This window comes from Cyanistes caeruleus, chromosome 11 (assembly GCF_971803275.1).
Source record: "Cyanistes caeruleus chromosome 11, bCyaCae1.hap1.1, whole genome shotgun sequence".
NCBI lineage: Eukaryota > Metazoa > Chordata > Aves > Passeriformes > Paridae > Cyanistes > Cyanistes caeruleus.
The window spans coordinates 177,445-189,996 of NC_141711.1; the positions used below are offsets into that span (position 1 = coordinate 177,445).

Below are 12,552 nucleotides of genomic sequence, written 5' to 3' on the forward strand. Positions count from 1 at the left end.
AACATACAGCCAAGTGCATTTGTTTTGTTTTGCAAACAAGAATACATGGTCTTCATAGGTCTTTATTATAATAACCTTGGCTGGGTACTTTTGCCACTGTTAAATCACCCACTTAAATCCTTATATCTCACTAATACTGACTGAATAATTTCTAAAAACCTTAAAAAAAATGATGTGATCATTGCTGAGGAATGGGTCAGAATTTGCAAGGTCATTTGAAGGACAGATGTGAAAATAAAAGAATGGTATGTATCTCTTTTGGAACCGCACATTCAAGCAAGAGAGAATACAGTATTTGTCAATTTGTGATTCATGTTCTGTGAGCTCTCACACCTGTTGTGTATCTTCACAGTGCTCTCTCATGCACGCACCATCTGTGTTCAAACTTCCCAGCCTGTGCTCTGCAGGGTTCACAGGTAATAGAGACTTGTGTCTGGACTTTATTTACAAAGTGCTAGTACAAAGATTAGTTCAGCTACCCTCTCTATGATGGCTTCACCTTCCCCTCAGTCACTGAGGTCACTTGAGGCCAAATGTAAGCATATTGTAGGGGCAGGATAACCAGAGAGTCTGTAGGCCAGAACGCTTTTTTAGATGTAGCAATACATGTGCAGAGGCAAAAGTAACACATAACTAATAGGGTGCTTCCATACAGTTTCTTCCTACTCTGTACCTATTAGCATCTCTGCTAATAATTATAATGTAACTGGTGCTAACTAAAAAGACTTTTGCTGCACCATATCCTCCTGTATTTATTCAGTCAATGAAACACCAGACAGTCACAGAAGGCCCATTTCTCCCTTTGTTGTGATGGCTCACTCTTGGAATGATGACAGACAGTTGCTGAAGGAGCAGCAGATAATGTGCCAGCAATCTGTTCTCATCCAGCCAAATCATTGCTACAAGGAAGAGAATGAATTGGGGATTACCGTGTCTATCGAGATACTGCAAACTCTCGGGCTATTTCTTCCCTTATTCTTCACACCCACACTGTTATTTGCAACTTCCATTGCATTAAAGCTTATTGTTTCCAGTAAGCTCAGTTAGCAGTGCTTTTAATGAACTAAAGTATCACTTAGTCATTCCTGGGCACAATTCAAGCCTTCGGAAGCTATGAGTGCTAGGAGATCACAGGAGCATAGACATAAAAGATGGATGATGACATGTGAGTTCATTGAATTAAGCATGTGCAGGGTATCAGGAAAGGTGCACTGCCCAGGAGCTTCTGTGACAATACAGAGCAGTCTCAGAAGCAAAGACCAGAGTGATATTGGAGTGGTCACAGAAGAGGAGACTGGAGATGGTGGCACAAATACACCCACACGTATCCTGTGTCCAAATGAGATCCATAACATTTTGAGACTTCTCTTTAAATTCAAGTTGGTGCTACTGGGATGCATGTCCACTGCAAACAAAGCTTTGCAATAGTTTAGCAATATTGCAAGCTTTCGTACAGCATGAACCTTTAATAGTGCCATTCATAATGATTACAATACTAATATACTGAGGCATTCTTCCCAAGTTATAATGTGTTCTTATATTAACATAATGCAGTCATTTATCAGAGAGAGAGAAAAGGAAGGAATACCTTAATTTCATGTCTTCTGATACAATTACAAACTGCAGAAGGACTGTGTGAGTGAGGACTGAGACTGGCTACATTTTTAAGTCTCCTGAGCTATTCCTGTGTTCTCCTCGCTCTTGTTTCGAGGTCCCTTTGCTGTTGAAGCTGGACAGGTTTTCAAAATATGGTGATGTCACCTAAACTGAAAAACTGTAGATACTACTAATAATCCAGAGTAGACAATGGTGAGGAACAGTCTTATGGCTTGGCCCTTTGCCCAGCCATGACAAGCGCACTGGGCAGCCTGTGAGAGCTCCTGGACTCTGCATGTAAGGGAAAAGCTGGAGGCATAACAGAAAGGCTGACAGCCACACTTGCATGGGAGACACATAGCCCTGTTTTCGGCTTAGAAGTAAATGCAGATATGTAGGGAGTTTCCTTTCTGAAAGGAAATAAAAATCTGGTCAGTGACCTTGGGAGTCTCATCATTGTCCTCTCACTTACATTAGCTCGTCTTTGCCCAGCCTTCTATTACTCTAGTATTGGCTTTGAAGCCTTGTGTTTGTTCACGTCTGGGATCTCCAAGTGGAAGATTAAAGAAAAATCAAGAGATGAAACAGATCCGTGGAAGGAAGTTAATGTTTCAGAGGAAATGAGAAGTATAGAAATAATATAAACTGAGTTATCCAGGCCCACATTACAGCCTGACCTGGCTGGCCAACATGTCTGCTGGAAAACATGGAGAAGTCAAATTTTATTTCTCAAGACAAAAGACTTGCCCTGTTGGCTGAACACTGGAACCTTGCCCTGGAAATGTAAAAGACTTGGGGCCACTGTGGTGTATAAGCTGTATATAAGCTCCCAGAATGACACTAGTCAAAAAACCCAATCTGATCCTTGAAAGTGAAAGCTCAGTAAAGTCAGGTAGGAATAGATGGGTGTTAGAACTGATATATACAGCTTGGTATACACCTTTTGCCAGTGCTGAATTAATGAGTTATGTGTTGCTATACCAAGAGCATATCAAAACTGGATGGCAGCAAAAGCTGATGCTAAAATGGCTGGTAAATTGAATAATGCTAATGGATAATTGGATGAAGTTCAGAGATTTTAGAATTATTAAATCATAGGTGGCACAATGTAGTAAGACACCAAAATCTTCACCTATTTAATAAAAAGTCAAAATGAAGAAGCAACTCAAATACAGCTTGTAAGTACACAGTAACAAAATCTGGAAGACTGCCACCCATTCAGCAAAGGTTTAACAAGATCCAGCAACTGGAATTTGGAGCTAGGCATACACAGTTCAGCGGAGGTTTTGAGATCACTGGCAATTTTAATTGGAAATTAAAAAAAAAAAAAATAAAATGCTGTGAAGCCACAGGCCTGTATTGCACTGGCCTGTGTTTCATACCAGGTCCAGTACTCTTACTGCACAGCTTTCTCTGGGTATCTGGAGCTGAAGTCATATTCCCTTGAAACAACTTGAGGATTCTGAAGCCTGAGTATCTTGTCGTTTAATTGATGTCATTGGTATTGCCATTATACTTTTCTCATCCCTTTGATGTTTTTCCAGAAAACCCATTGTCACAATATCTAACTTCCATTTTAAAATGTTAGTGTGATTTTATTGTATCTATTTTGAGGGGTTGTCTAGGGAAGAACAAAGCAGTTCTGGTTGCAACTAAGTATGAAGTTTTTACTCCAAACTGGGCCAGAACATTGGTCTTTTGGGGAAGCTTGACCAAGTTCGGTTAACTTCCCATGGCTCCTTCAGAGTCTTCTGATTGCCTAAATGGTTTTGAACCTAGCAGCTAAAAACAGCCCTGCTTGATAAATCTTGCTTTCCAAGTCCTGTGGTTCTGCAGAGATTCTATATGTCTGACCACAGTGAATCTGGGAATAGCACCATTGAGCTAGTCTGTTCTGTTTTTCTGCAGTGCCTACACTGAGCCCTACAAGGTGTGCCCAGTCTCTGTGACACCAATGGAAGCTGTCACATCAGATGAGGAACAAAAGAGTTCAGAAGATGATGAGAGCAGCCTTGGTGATCCCAGTCTTACCAACAAGGTAAAAAGAAAGCTAAAAATGGTTAACACATGAAACCTGGAGAGGGAAAAGTAATTTGCAGAAGAACCTGGGTTCTCAGCTCTCTCTGCTTTTTGTCTGGTGCTCATTTAGAAATAGTAGAGCCATCAGTCCTTTACTCCCCCACTACACTAGGAATAATTTACCTCTACTGCACAGAGCAAAAGCAAAGAATGTTGTCTGAAATTGAACAGCGGAGGCAACATAAACAGCAAGAAAGGCCCGACTTGAATGTCAGGAAAAATGTCTCACTCCAAAGCATTTGGTTGCAATCTTGAGGATTTAAAATTACAGTTGAGTCAAAAAAGACAGATGGAGAAGGTACTTGAGCTGCACACAAACAGGGAACAGTAAGCAGAGTCTCAAAGGTCTCAAAACAAGCAGGGCAGCTACTGACTCAACAGCAGCAGTACGTAAGAATGTTTTTGCTGCTCCTTACACATTTCCACTGGGTGGGCTTGGTTTCCAGACTCTAATAATCATTGTGTTTTGCAAACCTTTAACATATTAAAATATGCACTCATGTGCACATGCACAAAACTGAAAGGTGCTGGAGTTGGGAATTACAGATTTGTGTGCCTTGAGGTAGTCACTTGCACCTCAGAGCCATACAGTTTGCTTCTTCCGCAGTTATCTGCGTCTTCCAAGATGCCTACCAGTTAAACAGATGTCTCTGAGATTTCAAACAATGTTGTCTGGTGAAGTATTGAAGTAATTCTGGAGATATTTATGGCCATTTTGTTTAGACACTTTGTTTAGTATGCAATAAAGCCCTTTTCCCTATTTGCTTCCACAGGTCTCACTGACAGCAATCAGAACAGTTTGGAATATGACCATTTTGATAAAGAACTCCCTTTTCCAAGTGCTATATCCTCAACAGCCATGAAGCTAGTCTGTTCAAAGTTAAGCAGTTTCTGCTTCTTTGACAAATTTTGGACCTGTAAAAATCCACAGAAAATTTCACTCCTCCTTCAATAGCAAAACATTTTTCAAACTTGCCATCTGTATTAGCAGCTATTATATTGTACTATATTACTAGCATTTGAATTTGGGAAATGGCCTGTTGTGGAAAGTCCAAGATGCCAGACACTGAACAACAAAGAATTAATGTCTGGTCACTATTTTTACTATATATGGTTCAAATGGTATCTAACACTGCTTTACTTTGTAGAATGAGAAATCTCTTAATTGCTTCTGACTTCTGTTGACAGAAGGAAGGCCAGTCTAGAGCTTACCTCATTGCCCAGGAGCTAATGTCTTCAGAAAAAGTGTGAGTTTGTTTTTACAATGTACCAGTTGCTCTTCTAAAATTGAAGCTATGCAGTCCACCCTTCAGTATTCATTTGATGACAGTTAATAAAAGTTTGTCTTTCTCCCCAGATATGTGGAAATGCTCCAGTTGTTGCATATGGTAAGTAAATAATTTTAATCACTGAAGCCTAGATACCCTTTTATTTAGCTGCAGTTTAAAAGACAGAAAAGCACTGAAGGGATTTAAGTGAATTTGAGGAGGAATGGCTTACTGTGAATCATTCAAATCTACTATTTGTCATCTAGAGGGAAAAGCATTGACCAACAGTTGGGGTTTGTTGATGCTGAGACTGGTGTAAGATGCAGAATAAGCCTAGTGCAGAGAAGAAAATGATGATAAACCAGGGGTGAACATTCTCCCTTCAGAGTGAGACAGATGGGACTTGAGCTATGAAGCATGGGGATTTCGTTTCAATGGACTCACTCTGCTTCCGTTTAAGCTTCTTGTTTTCTGATAATGCAGTATTGGTAATTGCCAGTGTGCTTTGCATAGCCACACTGTGTCACAGTGTTTTGGTTTGAGACAACTTAAGAGGAGGATACTCTAACATGAGTTACCTCCCCGTTGCTTTAACAAATCCCTTTCCACCAATAAGGAGAAAGGAACAGGAGTGGATATAAGTGGAAAAATACCATTCTATGAAAAAAGAAACAGCAACAGGCAAAAAACAACAGTAATACTCACTAGTTACAAAGTTGCTGAGCTCTCACAAACTCCCAGGAGCAAAGATAAACTCCAGGGGGCAGAGTAACCCCTCCCCCAAGATGGCGGCCTCCGCTGCCCATGGCGGCTCTGAGTACTGACAAGTCAGTACTTTTGTCAGTAAAATAATGACTTTGTCAGTAAAAGTAATTTACTTTTTGAGGTCAGAACTCAAAGGATACTGTGACCATGTCATTGAATTGGGATGAGCTGTCAATTCCCTCAAGGCAGAAAGGTCTTGCAGAGAGACCTTTACCAATTAGAGAGATGGGTCATCATCATCAACCATATGAAGTTTAACAAGGACAAGTGCCAGATTGTGTGCCTGCAACAGGGCAACCCTGACTGTATATATAGACTGGGGAACAAGAGGCTGGAAAGCAGCACTGTGGAAAGGCACCTGGAGGTCCTGCTGGCTGGTATGGATCTGTGCTAGCTGTGCCCTGGCACCCAGGAGGGCCAGCTGTGTCTGGCAGGGGCATTAAGCACAGCAGGACCTACTGTCCACAGATTGTCCTGCTTTGCTCTGCACTGACACGGTCTCACCTCCTGTCCTAGGGGCAGTTTTGAGCACCACAGTATAAAAAAAGACATTAAGCTTTTAGACAGTGTCCAAAGGAGGCCACAGAGGTGGGGACATGTTTGGAGGGGAAGCCCTGTGAGGAGTAGCTGAGGACACTTGGTTTGTTCAGCCTGGAGAAGAAGAGACTGAAGTCAGACCTCATTGAGATTTCCAATATCCTCTTGAGGGGCAGCTGAGGGGTGGGTCCAATCTCTTCACTCTCATGACTCAAGAGAATGGTTGGAGCAGAATTAGCAGAGGTTGACATTGGGTATTAGAAAAAGGGTTTTTACCCAAAAGGCTGTTGAGTACTGAAACAGGCTCCCCTGGGGAAGTGGTCACAGCACTAAGCCTATCTCAATCCAAGGAGCATTTGGACAATGCTCTTGGGCACAGTGTGGAATTGTTGGAGTGTCCTGTAAAGGGCCAGGAGTTGGACTTGATGATCCTGATTGGTCCCTTGCGACTCAGCATATTCTATGATTCTGTGATATTGCTGCCTGTTCATTGTGCCTCTTGAGCAATCTACCAAAGCAGCAGAATCAGATACCTTAAGGGACTTAGATGCTTAGCTAATTAATTTGCCGATACTTTGATAACTTGGTAATAACCTGCCTAGCCATTTTCCTCTTCTGTCCTGGCTTTCCTCTGATCTATGCACCACCAAACACATTATTTGACACCAGTGAGACATAGCGTAGTTATCTGCTGTTCCATGGGGAAGCCAGGGTGCTTTCTTCATCTGTGGGATACATGGCTTCTGACCATTGAGAACACTCAAGGAACTCCTTACTGAAATTAATATTTTCAAAAGTATCAGAAAGAAAAAGAAAAGGACAAGGCTTTGCCAGCTTCAAAGAAAATAAATATCTATACAGGAAATGACCTTGCACAGAAAGTATTGGCCTCTCTGCACCTTCATTAAAATATTCTTCATCTATTTAATTTTCCTTTTCCAAATACATTTCTGCTTTGGTACATTACAGACAGCATGTAAAAGCAGACCTGAAGCAGAGCGTGTATACAGTAGAGGGAGAGCATTAAGTGGAGGTGTTGAGGAGAGGCATTTCATTTGCATTATATCCTGGCATTTTCCATATACCTCTATGAGATAAAAGTGGCTTACTAATGCCAGTAAACTTTTCAATATATAGATCCTGATCTATATTTCAAATTTCCTGATCTATTTAAAATCTTGAAATGTACTTCAGTGTCTTTATCCACAAAATAAATGGCTGCACACCCTCATGGATGCTATAGCACCATATTACTGTCAGGCTGCCTTGCCTATGCTGTTAGTGGGTCAGGAAAGAAATGCTTCAGGACTTTCCCCATCTCTTCCCTTTTCTGCTTCCTCTGGTAAATCCCTGTGTAGTGAAATTTGCTTCCCTGCCTGACTATCCCTCTGGAGTAAAGGGATCTTATGAATACTTTGCATGTTCTCATTATTTTCCTAGTTATGAAAATAACGAAGGAAAAGATAAAAAGGAAAAAAAAAGAGAAGTTAATATGTCAAATGAAAGTAAGAGATGGGCATAAAGTAAACCCTTGAATGAATGTACTGGTGGGCAAAGTTAAGCCACTTATAGGTTGTGAAATGTCAGGATAACTGTAACTATGTATTGTGACATTCTGTGTCCCAATTCCCTGGGTTAGAAAGTTTGATGAAATCTCATCAGTTTTAGAATTGAGAGGAGCCATCAGACAGATGAGCGATCACCAACCGTATGAAGTTTAAGAAGGGCAAAATCACAATTTTGATTAATTATTGACTTATACGGTGGAAAAGCTCTCATGCGTCTTGACCCATACACTCCTTTAGGGGATACAGGAGGCTTTTCTTCAGCAGAGCCAACAAGCAAGTTGCTCAGATAAGATTTAATTGTTTGTATGAGTTGGCTTTCTAACTAGTGAGGATGCATGAATAGAACCAGTGTCAGAGAATGAGGGAGAAGATAGAAACAGGCAGTCTGTTTTCACACTTGTCTGCTAGTCCAGGCACTCTTGGATTTAGAAGAGGTCAAAAATCTTTGTGGAAACAGGCTCAGAGGGTATATTTCTTTGTTTCATTGACTGCCTGTCACCCTGGCATACCCCATCTCTACTGCTGTACTCTGACATCTGTATACCTACCTACTGCAGTGGCATTCAGAAATAATCTGCAGGTTTCTCCATTGTAAACACGTTCAATCTAGAAAACACTGTCACTTTTTCAATCCCAACTGATGTTGGATCTTTATATTCACCTGTTGCCCAGTGTATTGTTCAGAATATCTAGAGAAACCATTACCAATTTTATAATATGTAAGTCCCTTAGAATGTGGGGGTAATATTGCCTATCCAAGGCAATTTTCAATACTGCCATAACACTAGAAGATACAATAATCTAATCTCTCTTTTTTCCATATTTGAATAGTTTAAGGAATAGTCACATCAGCAAAAAAACATGCTTTCCTGTGCACTTGCTGTTGACACAAGTTCCACTGGCAGATTTCAGAAGCAATCACAAGTGACCAAAAGTGACCACAGTCACCAAATTTCTTTCAAGGTGCAAAACACTGTTCATGGCCAGTTAGGACCAAAGGCTTCCTTGACAATGTTCCTCAACCCAGGCATACATTTCTGTTTCCCACCACCTTCTCAAGAAAATGATTTCTAAATGCTTATGATCAAGACTCAAGTTTCATTTTCTCATGTAAATCAACATATTGGTAAGGAAGGCAAAGAAATAAACCACACCCTAGCTGCCTTCAGAAAGGAAAAAAAAGGTTTTTCTTAAGCCTGCAGCAGGAGCAATTTCCCATCTCATTTGCAGGCTTGGCTAGTGCTGCTGTTCATTCAGCATAACAGAATCTGTCTGGCCTTTCAGTGGAGACTTTAATAAACTGATTGATTGCCAAAATGATGACATTTCCATACACCCACTCTGCTACTGAACTGAAAGACTGGAAACATTGTGTTAGCTCACAAACTTGGTATCAGTTGGTGTGGTAGTAGAGATAATAGTCTAAAAGATTAGCTGTTACTTGCCTTACTCAAAGCTAATGCAGTTCTCTGGAGCAGGGAGTTAAGAACTCGTTCTGGTCAGATGGAACTGGCAGGGCCTTTTAGACAAGTTCATGACTTCTTGGTACTCACAGTTTTTCCGAAGTTAATTAGTCTTTGAGTTTCCTTCAGGATAATTTAATCTTCAAGCTTTGTCATTCTGTTTTCTATTATGCTTCCCCAGCAATGCAGGCTGCACATAACATCCTTTTCTTAGTGCTTGCTCCTGAACAAAACGCTGCAGGTGGCTTTCTCTGCATAAAATTTCATGCATCACCAAGAAAGTTCATTTGCTTCCCTTCAGCTGGTCTGTTTGAAATGCCTATACAAGATGTACACAAATCAAACTTGGTGTCACTCTGACTCCTTCAGGATCCTACTCTGTATGGGATCAAGCATTTGCTTGATAGTGTATCATGGTCATGTTTCTTTCGCTTTTCATTTTTGTTAGAGAACCATGTTCATTTTTATTTTGCCTTTGGCTTACATAAAATTACCTTCTTTGTGTGCACATAAACCCCTTTGAAGTAGTTATTACTTCCTTCCAAGATATTTACTGAATTAAGAACAGCTCTGCACTGAAAAGACATCAGCCCAAATACCTCCTTTTAAAAAGAAAATTAATCCTGTTTCCTGGTTTGCATTTTCCTCATAACAAGGGACCACAATTGTTAGAAACAAAGAGACACAGATTTATGCTACCTAAGCATTTGGAGGTACAGATATGAATATGGTAAGAATAGATATGTGCTGGTTCTTCAGCCTTAAGAGCAGCTTGGAGCAGCTTCAACCTGGATGCACTGAACATCCCAATGTTCATGACTGCAAAATAAATCTTAGAAAGTAAAAAGGAACAAAATAATCTTAGTGCTCAAGCCTCTAACTTGAGATTAAACTTCATTGATTAAACTCTGCTTTCAGAATTCTTGTGTGTGGCACATTCTCAAGAACAAAAATTACCTGCCTAATTTAGGAATCACTGCTACATGCTTGACAAAAGATAATTCCATCTTTCTAATTATTTACACTTCCAGTGAGTGATTTTCTGAGTCTTTTTTACTACTGTGAATTTCTTGGATGATGTTCAAGGTTCTGCTGGACCAATCAGTCATTACTTTCCTAATTAAATGTTTTAGTGAATGCAATATGGTGGCTAAACAAAGAGCTAGCTCACTGTTAGGCCCTCTGAAGCTCTTATAAAAGCCTAAGAACACACACACACAGAGTTAAAAAAGAATAGACTGCCCTCACTTACACTGGGCTGAATTTTTTCTCATTTATTTATTTAATGTTGTTTTCATTGGCAGTGGGAAAATAACAATGTATTGGCCAGGGAGATTCCACAGTGGGAATGTTGAGTCAAAATAGCTATCAGATAATCTGTATATCTCTTAAAATGAGAAGGAAACCACACCAGCACATCTGGATCAGATGTGTGGATCCAGGCCAATTCCCTGGTAAAAAGCTGCACTGATACAGTATACTCAGTGCATACTGTACAGTCCGCTGGTTCTGAAATTCATTTGCAGTGTGTTTTGGAAGAATGTGTCTATTTGGCTGCATGTGAGTGTATGCTGAGGTCAGGGTTCCTGACCTAGATTGTACCCTACATGGCAGGATAAGAAACTTAATTGTGGCTGCTGCGATAGCGTTTTCTGCTGTTCATCTGGCATTGCTTCTGCTGAGTCTGGTAGTGAGAAATGTGAGATCACTGCCCCATACAGATCAGGAGTCATTCAGTCTGCTACAGGAGATGTGTCACTTTTTATTTGAGGAGTGCCACTTTCATCATTAGGAGAGGGGTTGTTGACTGTCATGGGGATACCTCCAAGAACTACCACAAGTTAGACTTGGTTCATAAGATACTGTACAGCACTTCACGTCTGCACTTGGCTTTAATATGGAGGCTCTCTTCTCCCCCTTTGGACTCTTCACCCTCCCCTCAGGTATAATGCCTAGATGTCCAAAAGAGCTTTGGATTCTGCAATATGCAGAATCTATTGAATCCACCCTCATTTTAGAAGTGAAAGTGGTTGTAAAATCCTGCATCATTTTGTGCAATTAGTGTAGACTCTACTTACATAATTTGAGCTGAAATAAGATTTCCTGTTGTCCTCCCTGGCCCCCTCACCAGTGGTGAGTGTCAAATATGAAGGCTTCCCATTAGTATCAGTCTGTTAAAATACCAGCTTGACTAGGGAAGCAGTTGCAATTCTAGATATACATGTAAAATTATTTTGTATGCATGTATGTTGATGTATGTATGTACTTTGCTGAAAACCATAAAAGTCTGGATGCCAGGTGGATGTTGTAGTGTGAACAAGGTAGACACACTGTGTACAGACATGATTCCTGCAGCTGAAGTGCTGGTATCCTCACATGAAGACTAAGGCAGAAAAATAGCTGTGGTTTTCCTCTAATGCATCTGCTCTGTACACTCACTCCCTTTTTATTTTTTTTTTCAGTGTTGCTCCCTAATGGAAACTCACATGTCTATTCTGAAAATTCTGAAATATCCCAGGGGAATTTATTCACCCATCAGACCTTTCCCTTTTCTTTAATACAGACTAGAGATATATGCAGAAAAGCTGATTCAGCCATGACAGCAATAAAGGTCAGGCCTCTGCCTGGTGTAAATTTATGTCGTTTTTCTCTAGCAGGTGACTGCAAGAACAGCAGATGCTTAAATTCTTCAAAGCATTGCATTGGGTCCTTTCGAGTTAAGATTAACAACATAAATCTAATTCAAAATCTAGGAAGTGGTTCAGCTCTATTCTGCTTTGTCGAACCTTTGTTCCTCCCAATGAGACAATGCAATAAAGAGCAGGTTAAGACTGTTTCCATGATCTGGAATCAAGGTCACCCATAATACTTAGACTGCAGGCATCCAGAGCTTTTGTAATTCAGCCACAGTGTGTTCCTTCTCATATAATGTGCACTTTCTGTTCACCGAAATACTATTTGTTTCAGATATTCCTCTTGGCCTGTTAAAGAGTGGCTTTGTTCTACAATCACCCTTTTCTACTAGAATGTTACAATTTCTAGCTCAAATGCAGGCCTGATGCTAGGAACACAATGGTGTGAGCCGGTGAGAAGGAGCTTCGATTCCCACCTGCAGAGCAATTGTTGGTCAAACCACAGGACTAAAAAATTACTGTCAACAAAGACAGTAGTAAAGGTGGTGTCCTCCCTTCTCCTTCTGTTCTCCTGCCATTGTGGTCAATATGCTAGGACTGGGATTTCTATTATGACTAGATTAGAATTGTCTACACGACTGCT

General features: G+C 40.6%; 1 protein-coding gene across 9 annotated transcripts in view; it reads left to right on the plus strand.

Annotated features, from left to right (window-relative positions):
• FGD5 (FYVE, RhoGEF and PH domain containing 5) overlaps positions 1-12,552 on the plus strand; it is a 77,252-nt gene that overhangs the window by 25,008 nt on the left and 39,692 nt on the right. For all 9 annotated transcript variants that reach the window (XM_086846118.1, XM_086846119.1, XM_023935025.2 and 6 more), the window contains 3 exons: positions 3,505-3,634; positions 4,864-4,922; positions 5,033-5,063. In XM_086846118.1, coding sequence (XP_086702244.1) covers positions 3,505-3,634; positions 4,864-4,922; positions 5,033-5,063 — 220 coding nt within the window. The remainder of the gene's footprint in view (positions 1-3,504; positions 3,635-4,863; positions 4,923-5,032; positions 5,064-12,552) is intronic.